At 49.3% G+C, this 19912-nt stretch overlaps 1 protein-coding gene across 1 annotated transcript in view; it reads right to left on the bottom strand.

Moving 5' to 3' along the window:
* Window positions 1-19912, bottom strand: part of LOC143975715 (proteinase-activated receptor 1-like) — a 134128-nt gene that overhangs the window by 87972 nt on the left and 26244 nt on the right. The window contains exons 2-3 of the mRNA XM_077478213.1: window positions 15633-16031; window positions 3709-3759 (exon numbers count right to left, since the gene is read on the bottom strand). Of these exons, the coding sequence (XP_077334339.1) occupies window positions 3709-3759; window positions 15633-15705 (124 nt within the window). The 5' untranslated portion in view covers window positions 15706-16031. The remainder of the gene's footprint in view (window positions 1-3708; window positions 3760-15632; window positions 16032-19912) is intronic.

The following is a 19912-nucleotide window of genomic DNA, read 5'->3' as shown; positions in this document are numbered from 1 at the left end:
AGTATTACCTCTATAAGAGGTATGTCTGGTTCCCCAGCAAATTGGGGGCGATCCAGTCCAATTCAGAGGGTTTTTGAACCAGGTTAGGATATACTTAGGAGATGCTGCCCCAGGCGTTCCCCACAGACAGAACTAAAGCCGGCTTCATTATTTCTTTGCTTTTTGATAGAGCCTTGGACTGGACAAACCCTTTGGGAGATGCAAAAACCCATTATCCTGAGTCACCCTGAGTTTGTGACGTCCTTTAAAAGAGTATTTGACGTTCCACTTCTGCTGTAAAAAGTCTAATTTCCATCAGAGTACGAGAACTGTTGCCGAATACGCCATTGGATTCCGTACTCTGGCAGCAGAGGTTGCTTGGAACGATGAGGCCCTCGTAGCTTCTTTATCTCATAGACTTTTGGATAACATTAAAGATGCAATTGCAGCCCGAGACATACCTACAGATCACGTTTTCCATTCACATTGACTCCAGATTCCGAGAGAGACCTTCCTTTAAGGAGTGCTTGCGGAAGCCTCCTTAGCTTTGCATCCCCACTCTTGCCTCCCTCACCTCCCATGCCTCCCTCACCTCCCATGCCTCCTGGTACCGAGACCACCAGTGAAGTAAAACCCATGCAGTTGGGTTTCACACATCTCTCTGAGGAGGAGAGGACCTTTAGGAGGAGGGAGAGATTGTGCCTTTATTGTGTCCAGGCCGGTCACTTTTCGAAGTCTTGTCCTACCCATCCAAAAAACACCCTCACCTTAAAGTCATGTCGGGGATAGACCTTAGGTGCTGCATCCCCAGTTATCCTAAAGGATAAGCCTCTAGTTCTGGTTACCCTTTGGTGGTCTGAGTCGTCCATCGAAACACAGACTCTGGGGCTGCAGGCCTGATCATAGATGGTGCCTTTGTGTCTAAGCACTCAATTCCGCTGCAGCTTTGTGCCACTCCACTTGCCATTGAGGCTATTGATGAAAGACCTTTACAGCCTGCCCATGTAACTCATGAGACTGCTACATTGTCCATGGCCATAGGGGCTCTGCAACATGAGATAATCCAATTTAAATCCATTTCCTCACCTCATTACCCGGTTGTCATTGGTTATCTTTGGTTACAGAGGCACAATCCCTCTTTTGATTGGCATTGTGCTGAGGTTCTTTCCTAGTCACTACAATGCAGTAAAACAAAGTGGTTAAGGTCTTGTGCACCTCTTCACTCTCCTCTTTGCCAGGGGAGTCCTGTGAATTTAGCGATGTCTTTGACAAAGGTCAAGCCGGTAGTTTGCCTCCACACCGGTCATGTGATTGCGCAATTGACCTTTAACCTGGTGTCATGCCTCCTCCTGTCTCGGAGGATAAAGCCATGGAGGACTATGTTGCTGATTCACTTTCTTAGGGGGTTCATCTGCAAATCCATGCATATTTGTAATGTATTCCATGTCTTCTTATTAAAACCTTTGGTGCGCAACCGCTTCACCACCTCGGTACCACATTCTTGCCCGGTTCAGGTTGAGAACCATGAGGAGTATGAGATACAATCTGTCATTGACTCCCATAGGTTTTGTGAGAGCATACAGTACCTTGTTCATCTGAGAGGTTATGGTCCACAGGGACACTCTTGGGTTCCATCCTTGAACGTACATACTCCAGTCCTCCTTCATGCTTTTTTCCCCTCAAACCTAGTGCCCCTCCAAGGGGGAGGGGATATTGAGGAGGGGGTACTTTCAGGGCTGGGCTCTTATCAGCTCTCTTCTCTGTGCTCAGGCTGCTCAGATGTTGGATAATTGTCAGCACTCATTGTTTCCACGGTGGCTCACCTGGTTATCATTACCTGTTCATCCGTCCCACCTACAGCCAGCCCCTTTTGGCTATTTAAACTGCCTTATTCATTCCTTTTGTGCCTTCACCTAGTCAACAAATATGGAGTGTCTCTGCTGTGTTCCTGTTTACTGATCTGTACCATTTTTACCATTACATTAAAGGTGTGATTTTTACTGCATTTTCTGTCTCAGTCTGATTCATGGCTCCTGACAGGTCCTACATCCCCCATATCTGAGGTCCTCAATCTGCCATAACTGAAGTCCCCCATCTGCCATAACTGAGCTTCTCTATCCCCATAACCAAGCTCCTCCACCCACCCCCATAACTGAGGTCCTTCATCTCCCTTTTTTAAAGACCTCCATCCCCCAAAACTGAAATCCACCACTCCCAATAGCTGAGGTCCTAAACCCCCGTAACTGAGATCCTCCATCCCCCATAACTGATCTCCCCCATCCCCTATAACTGAGCTCCTCCGTCCCCATAACTGAGCTCCTCCATCCCCATAACTGATCTCCCCCATCCCCTATAACTGAGCTCCTCCGTCCCCATAACTGAGCTCCTCCATCCCCATAACTGAGCTCCTCCATCTGCCATACCTGAAGTCCCCTATCTGCCATAACTGAGCTTCTCTATCCCCATAACCAAGCACCTCCACCCCCCCCCCCCATAACTGAGGTCCTTCATCTCCCTTTTTTAAAGACCTCCATCCCCCAAAACTGAAATCCACCACTCCCAATAGCTGAGGTCCTAAACCCCCGTAACTGAGATCCTCCATCCCCCATAACGGAGCTCCCCCATCCCCTATAACTGAGCTCCTCCATCCCCCATAACTGAGCTCCTCCATCCCCCATAACTGAGGCCTTCCGTCATCCATAAAGGAGGTCCTTCATCTCCTACATGCAAGCTTCTCCATTCCCCATAACTGAGCTCCTCCATCCCCCATAACTGAGCAGCCCCATCCTCCATAACTGAGTTCTACCATCCCCCATAACTGAGCTCCTCCATCCCCCATAACTGAGCTCCTCCATCCCCCATAACTGAGCTCCTCCGTTCCTCATAACTGAGCTCCTCCAACCCCAATAACTGAGCTCCTCCATCCCCAATAACTGAGCTGCTCCATCCCCCATAACTGAGCTGCTCCATCACCCATAACTGAGCTCCTCCATTTTCATAATTGAGGTTCTCCATCCCCAATGACTAAGCTCCTCAGCCCCCATAACTGAGCTTATCTATCCCCCATAACCACACCCCTCCGTCTCTCATAGCTGCGGTCCTCCAGTCCGATCATCAGTTTTGTTGCCCTTCTCTGGAGTCACTTCATTCCTTAGTAAAATCCCCCTGTGGTGGTGGTGGGAGCTGCATATGAGGCATTGGGGGACAGAACAGAGGATTTGGCTGGCGGGTCTGACTCCATGTAGGTGGGGTGGGATGATGGGAGATGTGTTGGGGGCCTGGGGGCCATGACAAACATTGAATTACAAAATGTAATGTTTGTGGCAATTATATATGAGTTTTATATTCCATAAACAAAAGCATCATTTCCCTTAATGAAATTCTAAAAGTCTGTGCTTAGTTCAAAACTGGCCAAACACTTATTACAGAGAGCAGCGCAATAAAAACTGTCTGAGTACAAACACTTCATATATAGTGAGAAGCATTATCTGCTCATCAATTCCTCCACCACTGGGCAATGATCTCCTCTTCGGGGACAGACGCCATAGAGGACATGGGATGGGTGCAATGAGGAGTCATTGGATATCTGACATCTGATTGGATGATGAACAGGAGCACAGATAGAACTCCAGAGGTCCCATCAGTCATGAAGAGACCCCGACCTCATCTACACAGAGATATTTCTCCACCTACAACTGGAATGTGTAGAATATACAATACATTACATACCATCAATATTATGAACTGCAATAGAGCTGTTGAGGCCAGATACGGGATAACCTGGAAAGAGAAAATCATTTAGAAATCCGTCCACTCTCAGGATTTATATTTCTCCTTTTTATGTTTTACTTTTTAATGACCTTCAATAATTAAGCAGTATAAAAGCAAATTTCCATGGTATAATTAAAGCATATGGTTGGTATTTGTAATAAAGGGAGGCCCGGAAAGCAAGCTGAAAGCTAGGTGGAGGGCCGGGCATGACGAAGGCTAGGGTGAAGGAACGTAGTGGGTTAATTAGGTAGGGAGAGAAAGGGGAGGAGTGGAGTGCAAAATAAATGGAAGGGGGTGGAGTCTTATAAACGGAAGGGGAAGAGTTAACCAGCAAGCGTGGGGCAGAGCACGTGCCGTGTTGAGCTGAGCGGACGTGAGGTGTGTAGCCGGCGGTCTCAGCGTGTATTGTGGGGGGCGGGAGGTGCGGGGCGGCCAGCATTCACTCACCATACCAATCGGAAGGCAAGGGGCAGCATGGCAGAGCTGGATGCTATATTTGAGCGGCTGAGGGCTGCAGCAGCATCCCGGGGGACAGACTGGCTGCAGAGTCCGGTGGCGGCCATCACGCAGGAGGCGGCGGGGGGGGCACCAGCGGGGGGGATGTCACTCCACGTGCTTGGCGGTCCAGGCCGTCGGATCGCTTTTCTCCAGGCCCCTCCACCAGAGCCCAGCGCCCTCCTAGGTGCCCGGTGATGCCACCCCCCAGCAAAACAATCAGGTACAGCAGTGCCAGGGGTGTTCGGGTGGAATCCTCAGCAATGGCGGGGCTCGGGTAGCAGGGTAGGGGGACCGGACAGCACCCGCTCCCCGCTGGCGAGGGCAAAGATGAGAGGGAGGACTGTTCCCCCTGTCACCGCAGAGGTTCCATCACAGGGGGAGACCCGGCGGAGGAGGGGCAGTGTCGCGCCTGCGCGCCAGCCACCAGCTGCTGCGGGCAGGTCCGGTCAGCAAGATGGGAGAAGCACTGTGAGAGAGGGGAGAGGATGAGCCGCGGGGCCCGTGCGGGGGCAGAATGCAGCAGCCACGCGGAGCGGAGCCAGGGTTGGTCGGGACGACGGTGACGGGGGCACGGCACCCCGAGGAGAAGCCACGGCCGCTGGGAACTTGTTGCCCGGAGGGCTGAGTACGCCTTTGCTACCTACGGCAGAAGTGCGTTCGGAAGGAGAGCTGACGGGATCGGGTGAGGAGGTCCGGGACAGCAGCGACACGGCAGGAGCATCCAGAATGGCGGCTGACAGGAGCAGACCCAGGCAGCCAGGTAAGACCTTACAACTATCTCATATTGATTTTAATGCTGCATTGTGTAGAATTCTTGATGGGGGTGTAGGGGGTGCCGCGGGCGTTACTAGGCCAGAGGAGGTGGTTCCGCGGGGGGGTGGGCTGTCAGCCCGCTGACGGCGGGACACAGGAACCTTTACAGGCTTTTGCTGGGGGTCTAAAAGATTTGATACAGCGCTTCGCGGACAATGCCCTGGGGGTTCCCCCACAGGTCGCGCGGTGGGTTGGGGTCAGAGGACGCAGTCCGGGATGTGGGCACAGGTGATGGTGGGGGCACTGGGGGGTTCTCTACAGGCCGGTTTACCGGTGGTGGCGAGTGCTACACAGGTGGCAGCAACTCCGCAGGGTTTGGGTGCACAGCAGGAGACACAACAGGCGGCAGTGGCTCCGCAGCATGTCGGCACACCGGCTTCAGTGGGTTCCCTGCCAGTGGGGGTGGCAACAGCGGCCTCGGCAACGGTGACTACGCACAGGGGAGAAAAGACGGGGGAGGCCATGGCGGCGAATAGGGTTGATGTGGTTAGGCTGGCAGACGCCGCAAAGTGTGAGGTGTATGTGTGCTGTGAGGGACCGTTGGGCGCGCATAGGAAGCAGGAGGTGTGGGATAAGATCAACAAGGGTGAGTATGTGGAAATATTTTCCTTGCTGCCCCTGGAGAAATTCAACATGGATAGGGTCAAGCCTGACAACTCAAAAAAGGACGACGAGGAGAAGAGGAGGTATCGGCTGATACCCCAGACGTTTGCAAATTGGCTGCACACTGCTCGGCCCTGTTTTGTTATATGGATGCCATTGGTGAGGCTCATAGGGTTTATGAGGGCACGGCGTGGCTGCGGTATGATGAACAGTTTAGGCAGCGGAGGGCGGTTCGGCCTGATATCAGGTGAGACCACAAGGATATCAGCCTTTGGATGCACTTGATGTTGTCGGCGAGGGCACCGTCTCAGTTTTTTCTGGGGGGGGGGGGGGGCGGGGGAACTCCCGCCTCTGGACTTCTGGTCGGAAAAAAATTGGCGATGTGCTGGCAGTTTAACGAGGGGTCCTGCAAATTCGGAGGGTCCTGTCGTTTGCGGCACGAATGCTCCGGGTGTGGGGGGGGGTCAAATGCTCCGGGTGTGGGGGGGTCACGCACTGTCCCGTTGTTTTAAAAGAGGCAAGCGTGCTGTCAACTCTGCGTTCAAGAAGGATAACCCCGGTGAGGGTGGAAAAGATGCGGCCTTTCCTAAGTAGGTACCCGGATCGGGAGGCGGCGCGGGTGTTAGGGGAAGGATTTGCGGTGGATTTCAAGATTCCATGTTCCTTGGCTGCGGTTCCGCCGATGGCACGGAACTTGCGGTCCACACTGCGGAATTTCTGGGGTGGTATCGGAGAAATTGGCCAAGGAGGAGGCCTTGGGGCGGATGGTTGGCCCTTTCTCTGAGCGACCGTTGCCGGATTTGGTAGTGTCCCCTTGGGGAGAGGTGCCTAAGAAAGAACCTAACAAGTTCCGACTTATTCACCACCTTTCCTTTCCGAAAGGGGGTTCAGTGAATGATGCCATAGACCCAGAGGCCTGCACGGTGTCGTACACATCCTTTGACGCTGCTGTGGGTTGGGTGCGTCACTCGGGTGGGGGGCGCTCATGGCAAAATCTGACATTGAGTCGGCATTTCAGCTACTGCCGGTTAACCCGGAGAGCTTTCGCCTTTTGGGGTGCTGTTGGCAGGACCGTTTTTATGTGGACCGATGTTTGCCCATGGGCTGTTCCGTTTCCTGCACCTTGTTCGAGCTCTTCAGCTCTTTTCCGGAGTGGGTGGTGCGGGATGTGTCTGGCTGGGGATCGGTTATCCATTATCTGGATGACTTTCTGGTGGTGGGCCCCCCTGCTTCCAATGTGTGTGCGATCCTTTTGGCCACGTTGCAGCATGTTGCAGAGAAGTTTGGGGTTCCACTGGCGGCGGACAAAACGGAAGAGCCGGTGACGGTGCTGATTTTCTTGGGCATCGAGATAGACACGGTCGCTATGGAGGGCCGGCTGCCGAGGGACAGGGTGGAAGGGCTCAGGGTGGAGATTCGGGAGATGGTGGGGCTGAGGAAGGTGCAGCTACGGAAGTTGTAGTCGGTTTTGGGTAAGTTGAACTTTGCTTGCCGCATCATCCCGATGGGAAGGGTGTTTTGCCGATGGCTGTCGGCGGCCACGGCGGGGGCCCACGTTCCGAATCACTTCATTAGATTGACTAAGGCGCATAGGGAAGATCTGCGGGTTTGGCATGCGTTTCTGGAGGAATACAACGGACGTTCAGTTTGGATGGAAGGGCCGGTGAGTAACTTCGACCTGGAGCTGGTGACGGATGCGGCGGGGTCGACGGGCTACGGGGCCTTTTTCCAGGGTCATTGGAGTGAGGAGGCATGGCCACAGACATGGGTGGATGCGGGGTTTACAAGGAACCTTGTGCTGCTGGAGCTATTTCCGGTGGTCCTGGCGGTGGAATTGTGGGGTGCGGCATGTCGGGACCTGAAGATCAGGTTGAATTGCAATAATATGGGAGTGGTGCAAGTGATTAATCAGGTGTCGGCTTCTTCCCAACCGGTGATCAGGCTGCTGCGCCATCTGGTGCTGCGGTGCATGCAGATGGAAATATTTTTGTATGCCGTCCATATTCCGAGTGTGGACAATAACGTGGCTGATGCCTTGTCTCGATTTCAGTGGCAGAGATTTCGGGCCTTGGCTCCGGACATGGTGAGAGGAGGGATCCCCTGCCCGGGGTGGCTTTGGGAGGTTGCTTTGGAGTCGCCGTAGGATGGATCATGAGGTCGTGAGTGGAACGACTTGGTCGGCATACAGCAGAGTGTGGAGGGAATGGTTGGCTTTTACATGGCTGGCGGACGCCGAGCTGGGGGGGGGGGACTGATCGAGGTTTACTAGTATTGTATTTCGTGTCTAGGCAGATGGAAAGGATGGGGTCCATATTGTCGAGTGAGCGGAAGCTGGCAGCACTGGCCTTTTGGTTTAAATTGCAGGGCGAAGTGGATGTTACGAAGGGCTTCTGGGTGCGGCAGGCCCTGAAGGGGTACCGGAAAGGTAATCTGCAGAGGTATGGGCGGAGGCCGGTGACTTTTGCTATTCTTCAGGCGATTTGCGATCAATTGGGGGGGTTGTGTGCGTCGGGCTACGAGGAGCAGCGGTTCCGAACGGCGTTCTCCCTAGCGTTTTTTGGAGCTTTTTGGGTAGGGGAATTGGTCAGTCCGGCAAAAAAGGTTGGGGGGGTCTGTTGGGACAAGATGTGGCGCTGTGGGAGGATAGCGTGCTGTTGAAGCTCCGCAAGTCTAAGATGGACCAGCGGGAGAAGGGGGTGGATATTTGGTTGTATGTGTTGCCGGGTTCGGCGATATGTCCAGTGCGGGTGGTGACGGAATTCATGAGGATTAGACCTGGGGGGGTGGCCGTTGCTGGTGCACGGGGATGGGACCTTCCTGTCCAGGTTTCAATTCGTGGCTGTATTTCAGAAGTGTCTACAGTCGGGGGGGGGGGGGGGGGGGGGTTAGACAGCTCGCAATTCGCTTCGCACTCCTTCCGCATTGGGGGGGCCACTGAGGCTGCCAGATGTGGGTTGGACAAGGCGGCGGTAAAAAGGATTGGGGGATGGGAGTCCAGGCGTTTCCGGTCTTATGTTCGGCCACATTTGTTGTAGGCTGGTTTTGTTTCATATGTCGGGGAAAATGGAGGTTGTTTAGTTTTTGTTCTGTCATTTCAGATGGAGGTCTACCACGCCTCATCTGGATTCTCGGGCACGTTTTTTTGCGGTGCCAGGAGAGCGGATGTCGGGCCGGAGGGAAGGCAGCTGGGGATTTCCCGTAGTGAGGCATGCATCAGGTGGTTGGGGATCCCGGGGATGAAGTGGAGCAGAGTGGTGCCGGAAATCCACCGGTACGCCAGCCTGGATAGGCCCCCTGACGTGCTGGTGCTCCATGTTGGGGGAAATGACTTGGGGGTTAGATCTACCAGGGGTATCATTGCCGATGTGAAATGTGATTTTTTAATGCTTCGCAGGGATTTTCCGGGAATGGTGTTGGTATGGTCAGATATTGTCACGCGCACGGCGTGCCGGATGGCACGGTCTGTAGTCAGACTCAATAAAGCCCGTATAAAGGTTAACAAGGCTTTGGGGCGTTTTGTCAAGAGGAATGGGGGTTTGGTGGTGCGACACATGGAGTTGGAGGTTAAAGTGGGTATGTACCTAAGGGGGGATGGGGTGCATTTAACGGCGGTAGGTACTGATCTATGGGCATTGGGTCTGCAGGACGGGATTGAACGGGCCCTGCGGGTGTGGAGGGGCCCTTAAGGATAAGGTAGTCATCCTTGCGGGCTGTGGCGGTGTCTTTTGGTCTTTGATGGGGCAAGGAAACTGATATGATGGAAGTGTGGGGGGGGGGGGCACATAGGTGGTATGTGCCCCCTTTTGGTGTATCCCAGCGGAAGGGTTGGCTGGAATACGGGATTTGGTGGCACTGCGGGAAAGGGGGTTGTCTTCAGGCTGATAAACGGCCGGAGGCCTGGTATGGTAAAATGTGGTCCCGCAGTGTACTGGTGGAGAGAGTCAAGTTTAAAGGTGAAACGAGGAACCGCCAAAGACCAACTGACTGGGAGTTTAAAATAGTCGTTGCTAAATAGTGTTTATATATATTTTATAAAGTTATTTAAGTTCTTGGTTGAAGAGTTGTTAATAAAAGGCTGCTATGGCCATTTATACTGCAAACTCCAGTGTGGCCTATTTATTGGGGGGTAAAGGGAAAGGTAACAGGGATAAAAGGGGGTATGAAGAGGTAAAGGTAGAGCCAAGGGATAAAGGGGTACAGAGAGTGGGTGATATCCTGAATGCTTCGGTCAGGATAAAAGTCAGAATGAGAGTGACCAATCAGTACTGTCCTCTCACCCAACAACACGGAACAAAAAACTGTAATACAACTGATCCCAGCCGAATGACCCAGAACCCTTCATGGGGCAAATTATACCCCTACAATCTCTGTGATGGAAGGTCATCCCTTCCTCCTGACACCACTCTGCTCAGGGTGACCCAGACCCCTTCCAGGGGCAGAGTATTCCTCTACAAACAATGCATGAAATCACCCTACAATACTGAAATGGGGGTACTCCCCCTCCATCTCATTGTCCTCTATGGAGAGTGAGGAGGACACACAATACATGATATCACCCTACAATACTGAAATGGGGGTACTCACCCTCCATCTCATTGTCCTCTATGGAGAGTGAGGAGGACACACAATACATGATATCACCCTACAATACTGAAATGGGGGTACTCACCCTCCATCTCATTGTCCTCTATGGAGAGTGAGGAGGACACACACAATACATGATATCACCCTACAATACTGAAATGGGGGTACTCCCCCTCCATCTCATTGTCCTCTATGGAGAGTGAGGAGGACACACAATACATGATATCACCCTACAATACTGAAATGGGGGTACCCCCCCTCCGTCTCATTGTCCTCTATGGAGAGTGAGGAGGACACACACAATACATAATATCACCCTACAATACTGAAATGGGGGTACTCCCCCTCCATCTCATTGTCCTCTATGGAGAGTGAGGAGGTCACACACAATACATGATATCACCCTACAATACTGAAATGGGGGTACTCCCCCTCCATCTCATTGTCCTCTATGGAGAGTGAGGAGGTCACACACAATACATGATATCACCCTACAATACTGAAATGGGGGTACTCACCCTCCATCTCATTGTCCTCTATGGAGAGTGAGGAGGACACACACAATACATGATATCACCCTACAATACTGAAATGGGGGTACTCACCCTCATCTCATTGAGAGTGAGGAGGTCACACACAATACATGATATCACCCTACAATACTGAAATGGGGGTACTCACCCTCCATCTCATTGTCCTCTATGGAGAGTGAGGAGGACACACACAATACATGATATCACCCTACAATACTGAAATGGGGGTACTCACCCTCATCTCATTGAGAGTGAGGAGGTCACACACAATACATGATATCACCCTACAATACTGAAATGGGGGTACTCACCCTCCATCTCATTGTCCCCTATGGAGAGTGAGGAGGACACACACAATACATGATATCACCCTACAATACTGAAATGGGGGTACTCACCCTCCATCTCATTGTCCTCTATGGAGAGTGAGGAGGTCACACACAATACATGATATCACCCTACAATACTGAAATGGGGGTACTCACCCTCCATCTCATTGTCCCCTATGGAGAGTGAGGACACACACAATACATGATATCACCCTACAATACTGAAATGGGGGTACTCCCCCTCCATCTCATTGTCCTCTATGGAGAGTGAGGAGGTCACACACAATACATGATATCACCCTACAATACTGAAATGGGGGTACTCACCCTCCATCTCATTGTCCTCTATGGAGAGTGAGGAGGACACACACAATACATGATATCACCCTACAATACTGAAATGGGGGTACTCACCCTCATCTCATTGAGAGTGAGGAGGTCACACACAATACATGATATCACCCTACAATACTGAAATGGGGGTACTCACCCTCCATCTCATTGTCCCCTATGGAGAGTGAGGAGGACACACACAATACATGATATCACCCTACAATACTGAAATGGGGGTACTCACCCTCCATCTCATTGTCCTCTATGGAGAGTGAGGAGGTCACACACAATACATGATATCACCCTACAATACTGAAATGGGGGTACTCACCCTCCATCTCATTGTCCCCTATGGAGAGTGAGGACACACACAATACATGATATCACCCTACAATACTGAAATGGGGGTACTCCCCCTCCATCTCATTGTCCTCTATGGAGAGTGAGGAGGTCACACACAATACATGATATCACCCTACAATACTGAAATGGGGGTACTCACCCTCCATCTCATTGTCCTCTATGGAGAGTGAGGAGGACACACACAATACATAATATCACCCTACAATACTGAAATGGGGGTACTCACCCTCCATCTCATTGTCCTCTATGGAGAGTGAGGAGGTCACACACAATACATGATATCACCCTACAATACTGAAATGGGGGTACTCCCCCTCCATCTCATTGTCCTCTATGGAGAGTGAGGAGGTCACACACAATACATGATATCACCCTACAATACTGAAATGGGGGTACTCACCCCCCATCTCATTGTCCTCTATGGAGAGTGAGGAGGTCACACACAATACATGATATCACCCTACAATACTGAAATGGGGGTACTCCCCCTCCATCTCATTGTCCTCTATGGAGAACGAGGAGGACACACAATACATGATATCACCCTACAATACTGAAATGGGGGTACTCACCCTCCATCTCATTGTCCTCTATGGAGAGTGAGGAGGTCACACACAATACATGATATCACCCTACAATACTGAAATGGGGGTACTCACCCTCCATCTCATTGTCCTCTATGGAGAGTGAGGAGGACACACACAATACATGATATCACCCTACAATACTGAAATGGGGGTACTCACCCTCCATCTCATTGTCCTCTATGGAGAGTGAGGACACACACAATACATGATATCACCCTACAATACTGAAATGGGGGTACTCCCCCTCCATCTCATTGTCCTCTATGGAGAGTGAGGAGGACACACAATACATATCACCCTACAATACTGAAATGGGGGTACTCACCCTCCATCTCATTGTCCTCTATGGAGAGTGAGGAGGACACACAATACATGATATCACCCTACAATACTGAAATGGGGGTACTCACCCTCCATCTCATTGTCCTCTATGGAGAGTGAGGAGGACACACACAATACATGATATCACCCCACAATACTGAAATGGGGGTACTCTCCCTCCATCTCATTGTCCTCTATGGAGAGTGAGGAGGTCACACACAATACATGATATCACCCTACAATACTGAAATGGGGGTACTCACCCTCCATCTCATTGTACTCTATGGAGAGTGAGGAGGTCACACACAATACATGATATCACCCTACAATACTGAAATGGGGGTACTCACCCTCCATCTCATTGTACTCTATGGAGAGTGAGGAGGTCACTCACAATACATGATATCACCCTACAATACTGAAATGGGGGTACTCACCATCCATCTCATTGTCCCCTATGGAGAGTGAGGAGGACACACACAATACATGATATCACCCTACAATACTGAAATGGGGGTACTCACCCTCCATCTCATTGTCCTCTATGGAGAGTGAGGAGGACACACAATACATGATATCACCCTACAATACTGAAATGGGGGTACTCACCCTCCATCTCATTGTCCTCTATGGAGAGTGAGGAGGACACACACAATACATGATATCACCCTACAATACTGAAATGGGGGTACTCATCCTCCATCTCATTGTCCTCTATGGAGAGTGAGGAGGACACACAATACATGATATCACCCTACAATACTGAAATGGGGGTACTCACCCTCCATCTCATTGTCCTCTATGGAGAGTGAGGAGGACACACACAATACATGATATCACCCTACAATACTGAAATGGGGGTACTCACCCCCCATCTCATTGTCCTCTATGGAGAGTGAGGAGGACACACAATACATGATATCACCCTACAATACTGAAATGGGGGTACTCACCCTCCATCTCATTGTCCTCTATGGAGAGTGAGGAGGACACACAATACATGATATCACCCCACAATACTGAAATGGGGGTACTCACCCTCCGTCTCATTGTCCTCTATGGAGAGTGAGGAGGACACACAATACATGATATCACCCTACAATACTGAAATGGGGGTACTCACCCTCCATCTCATTGTCCTCTATGGAGAGTGAGGAGGACACACAATACATGATATCACCCTACAATACTGAAATGGGGGTACTCACCCTCCATCTCATTGTCCTCTATGGAGAGTGAGGAGGACACACAATACATGATATCACCCTACAATACTGAAATGGGGGTACTCACCATCCATCTCATTGTCCCCTATGGAGAGTGAGGAGGACACACACAATACATGATATCACCCTACAATACTGAAATGGGGGTACTCACCCTCCATCTCATTGTCCTCTATGGAGAGTGAGGAGGACACACAATACATGATATCACCCTACAATACTGAAATGGGGGTACTCACCCTCCATCTCATTGTCCTCTATGGAGAGTGAGGAGGACACACACAATACATGATATCACCCTACAATACTGAAATGGGGGTACTCATCCTCCATCTCATTGTCCTCTATGGAGAGTGAGGAGGACACACAATACATGATATCACCCTACAATACTGAAATGGGGGTACTCACCCTCCATCTCATTGTCCTCTATGGAGAGTGAGGAGGACACACACAATACATGATATCACCCTACAATACTGAAATGGGGGTACTCACCCCCCATCTCATTGTCCTCTATGGAGAGTGAGGAGGACACACAATACATGATATCACCCTACAATACTGAAATGGGGGTACTCACCCTCCATCTCATTGTCCTCTATGGAGAGTGAGGAGGACACACAATACATGATATCACCCCACAATACTGAAATGGGGGTACTCACCCTCCGTCTCATTGTCCTCTATGGAGAGTGAGGAGGACACACAATACATGATATCACCCTACAATACTGAAATGGGGGTACTCACCCTCCATCTCATTGTCCTCTATGGAGAGTGAGGAGGACACACAATACATGATATCACCCTACAATACTGAAATGGGGGTACTCACCCTCCATCTCATTGTCCTCTATGGAGAGTGAGGAGGACACACAATACATGATATCACCCTACAATACTGAAATGGGGGTACTCACCCTCCATCTCATTGTCCTCTATGGAGAGTGAGGAGGACACACAATACATGATATCACCCTACAATACTGAAATGGGGGTACTCCCCCTCCATCTCATTGTCCTCTATGGAGAGTGAGGAGAACACACAATACATGATATCACCCTACAATACTGAAATGGGGGTACTCACCCTCCATCTCATTGTCCTCTATGGAGAGTGAGGAGAACACACACAATACATGATATCACCCTACAATACTGAAATGGGGGTACTCACCCTCCATCTCATTGTCCTCTATGGAGAGTGCGGAGGACACACAATACATGATATCACCCTACAATACTGAAATGGGGGTACTCACCCTCCATCTCATTGTCCTCTATGGAGAGTGAGGAGAACACACAATACATGATATCACCCTACAATACTGAAATGGGGGTACTCACCCTCCATCTCATTGTCCTCTATGGAGAGTGAGGAGAACACACAATACATGATATCACCCTACAATACTGAAATGGGGGTACTCCCCCTCCATCTCATTGTCCTCTATGGAGAGTGAGGAGGACACACAATACATGATATCACCCTACAATACTGAAATGGGGGTACTCACCGTCCATCTCATTGTCCTCTATGGAGAGTGAGGAGGACACACAATACATGATATCACCCTACAATACTGAAATGGGGGTACTCACCCTCCGTCTCATTGTCCTCTATGGAGAGTGAGGAGGACACACACAATACATGATATCACCCTACAATACTGAAATGGGGGTACTCACCCCCCATCTCATTGTCCTCTATGGAGAGTGAGGAGGACACACACAGAAGGATGAGAAGCAGACGGAGCTCCATCTCTGCGCAGTGAAATCACCAAGAATAATGGAGTCCTCTCTGTAGATGACGGGTTGGGTCCTTTATCTTAGTTGGAGGAGATGATAGTTGGAGGAGATGATAGTTGGAGGAGATGATAGTTGGAGGAGATGATAGTTGGAGGAGATGATAGTTGGAGGAGATGATTGTTGGAGGAGATGATAGTTGGAGGAGATGATTGTTGGAGGAGATGATAGTTGGAGGAGACGATAGTTGGAGGAGATGATAGTTGGAGATTATCTCAGCACAGATTTGGTGATCTTCTTAGACATGATTTCCATACATGACAACCAGCAGTTTCAAGCCATCTGAAAACAAAATGGAAGAGGGTGTCACCAATAAGCACATTACAGTATAATTGTTCTATAGACATGAGGGCCGGAGCCCAGACACCCTGTGCATGTCGTAATGGACGACTTCTTATGCCGCGTACACACGACCGGAATTTTGATCGGAAAAAGCTCTGATGGTTTTCCCGATGGAATTCCGCTCAAGCTGTCTCGCCTACGCACGGTCACACAAAATTCCAACTGTCCAGAACGCGGTGACGTACAACACGTATGACGGGACTAGAAAAAGGAAGTTCAATAGCCAGCAGTCTATAGCTTCCGTCTCGTAGTTGTATCTGAGCATGCGCGAGTTTTTGCGAATCGGAATTGCGTACCAGCGATCGGAATTTCCCATAGAAACTTTTTCAGTCGGAAAAATTGAGAACATGCTCGCAGTCTTTTGCTGGCGGGAATTCGGCCAGCAAAATTCCGATGGAGCGTACACACGGTCGCATTTTCAGACGAAAAAGCTCTCATTGGTCTTTTGCTTGGCCGAAATTCCGACCGTGTGTACGCGGCATTAGACTCCAGTCACATATGAAAAATATATAATGTAGTCATCTTTGTATTACAAAACTTTAAATGTATTTTGTAATGTAACCAATACAAATACCAGAGTCTGTCTTCTGTGTGTCCCTCTGCATAGCAGCAATCAGACCCGGAGCCAATCAGCCTGGGGTGTGTCCTGCTGCAGGTTGAGGACCTGGCTGTGCTGTCTGGCGGTGTTACCCGGATCATAATATCAGCTGAGAAGAATCACAAATTGCACCATTTCATAAACATTTTTTTTTACTTTTTTATTGGAAAAAAAATGTAATCTAAGTACTAAACCGAGGAAGAAAAATGCTTATTTTATATATTTTTGGGGGATATTTATTATAGCAAAAAAGCAAAAAATATAGCTTTTTTTTCTAAATTGTCGCTCTATTTTTGTTCATAGCGCAAAAAATAAAAACCGCAGAGGTGATCGAATCCCAACAAAAGAAAGCTCTATTTGTGGGGGAAAAAAAGGACGTCAGTTTTGTTTGGGAGCCACGTCGCACGACCGCGCAATTGTCAGTTAAAGCGTCGCAGTGCCGAATCCCCAAAAATGCTCTGGTCGGGAAGGGGGGGGTAAATCCTTTCCTGGGGGTGAAGTGGTTAACATCTACAAAGGGTAGGAGGAGGGAAAGATCTGACCCCCTGCTGCGTTGGGCTGGGGAGTTATGTACAGTGGTGTGAAAAAGTGTTTGCCCCCTTCCTCATTTCCTGTTCCTTTGCATGTTTGTCACACTTAAGTGTTTCGGAACATCAAACCAATTTAAACAATAGTCAAGGACAACACAAGTAAACACAAAATGCAATTTGTAAATGAAGGTGTTTATTATTAAAGGTGAAAAAAAATCCAAACCATCATGGCCCTGTGTGAAAAAGTGATTGCCCCCTAAACCTAATAACTGGTTGGGCCACCCTTAGCAGCAACAACTGCAACCAAGCGTTTGCGATAACGTGCAATGAGGCTTTTACAGCGTCCTGGAGGAATTTTGGCCCACTCATCTTTGCAGAATTGTCCTAATTCAGTTACATTAGAGGGTTTTCGAGCATGAACGGCCTTTTTAAGGTCATACCACAACATCTCAATAGGATTCAGGTCAGGACTTTGGCTAGGCCACTCCAAAGTCTTCATTTTGTTTTTCTTCAGCCATTCGGTGGTGGACTTGCTGGTGTGTTTAGGATCATTGTCCTGCTGCAGAACCCAAGTTGGTTTCAGCTTGAGTACACGAACAGATGGTCGGACATTCTCCTTCAGGATCTCTTGGTAGACAGCAGAATTCATAGTTCCTTTTATCACGGCAAGTCTTCCAGGTCCTGAAGCAGCAAAACAGCCCCAGACCATCACACTACCACCACCATATTTTACTGTTGGTATAATGTTCTTTTTATGAAATGCAGTGTTCCTTCTATGCCAGATATACTTGGACACACACCTTCCAAAGAGTTCCACTTTTGTCTCATCGCTCCACAGAATGTTGTCCCAAAAGTCTTGGGGATCATCAAGATGTGTTGTGGAGAAATTGTGACTTTGAGCTTTGATGTTCTTTTTGCTCAGCAGTGGTTTTCTCCTTGGAACTCTGCCATGCAGGCCATTTTTGCCCAGTCTTTTCCTGATGGTGGAGGCATGAACGCTGACCATAACTGAGGCAAGTGAGGCCTGCAGTTCCTTGGACGTTGTTGTGGGGTCTTTTGTGACCTCTTGGATGAGTCGTCGCTGCGCTCTTGGGGTAATTTTGGGCGGCCGGCCACTCCTGGGAAGGTTCACCACTGTTCCATGTCTTCGCCATTTGTGGATAATGGCTCTCACTGTGGTTTGCTGGATTCCCAAAGCTTTGGAAATGGCTTTATAACCCTTTCCAGACTGATAGATCTCAATTACTTTCTTTCTCAATTGTTCCTGAATTTCTTTGGGTCTCGGCATGATGTGTAGCTTTTAAGGATCTTCTGGTGGACCTTACTGTGTCAAGCAGCTCCTATTTAAGTGATGCCTTGATTGTGAACAGGTGTGGCAATAATCAGGCCTGGGTGTGGCTAGAGAAATTGAACTCAGGTGTGGACAACCACAGTTATAGTATGTTTTAACAAGGGGGGCAATCACTTTTTCACACAGGGCCATGATGGTTTGGATTTTTTTTCACCTTTAATAATAAACACCTTCATTTACAAATTGCATTTTGTGTTTACTTGTGTTGTCCTTGACTATTGTTTAAATTGGTTTGATGTTCCGAAACACTTAAGTGTGACAAACATGCAAAGGAACAGGAAATGAGGAAGGGGGCAAACACTTTTTCACACCACTGTAACTTTCTTGCGGACCGCCCCCTGGAGTTATACGCGGTGGAATTTGACGTGAAGTTCCCTCATTATGACAGCAGAAAAGCTCCTCCCACTGCCCCGGTATTTCTCAAAACTCTGGGCGGTCCACTTTCAGATAAAGGTGGTCTCTGCGGCGGATTGGCTGTGAGATCACTTTTATCGGAGGCAGGGGTAGAGGTGCCCACCTCCTCCCCCCCCCGCGTCCCGGACATCTGTCGGTAGCGGCGGAGGAGGTCCGGTCCTTTCCCCTGTGAAGGAAAGATGCCCCCCCCCACTCGGCTCCATACTATTGGATGACGTCAACCGTTACTTCCGCCCAATGGTCTTAAAGGGGAAATCATTTTTTATTGAAAAAAAGTTTTTTTTAATTTTATTTTTAATTGTATTTTACTGTAAATATGAGATGGGAGCTCTTTTTTTGAGACCACCCCCCCCGATCTCATATTTGAGAGGTCCTGTCATGCTTTTTTTCTATTACAGGGGACGTTTACATTCCTTGTAATGGGAATAAAAGTCATCAATTTTTTTTATATTTTTAAAGGGACAGTGTAAAAAAAAATAGGAAAAACAAATTGAAAGTGCCCCATCCCACCGTGCTCACGCGCAGCAGCGAATGTGTAGATGAGCAGCGCCCGCATATGAAAAAGGTGGTCAAACCTAGACAAAATTTGTGATAACCCGAATTTAGGGCCATGTATCTCGGGGTCACTTGGTGCTAGACACCTCAAATTTGGATATGTTGTAGAGCTAGTATTATTGTGTTTGCATACCAAATTTGGGGCTTCTAGCTATAGGTGACCCCGAGATATGTGGCCCCAAACTCGGGTCGCAAAATGTCATTCTCTGCTCTAATAACATTTTGCGAAATACGAAAGAAATATAAAGAATGAATTCGAATGATTTCGACATGATTCGACATTATTTTGTGACCCGACTTTAGGGCCATGTATCTCGGGGTCACTTGGTGCTAGACACCTCAAATTTGGATATGTTGTAGAGCTAGCATTATT

Source organism: Lithobates pipiens, unplaced genomic scaffold (assembly GCF_037356315.1).
Source record: "Lithobates pipiens isolate NorthernLeopardFrog02 unplaced genomic scaffold, aLitPip1_a1.2 Scaffold_13, whole genome shotgun sequence".
Lineage (NCBI taxonomy): Eukaryota > Metazoa > Chordata > Amphibia > Anura > Ranidae > Lithobates > Lithobates pipiens.
The sequence above is the reverse complement of the archived record's forward strand: the minus strand, read 5'-3'. Positions and strand labels throughout refer to the sequence as shown.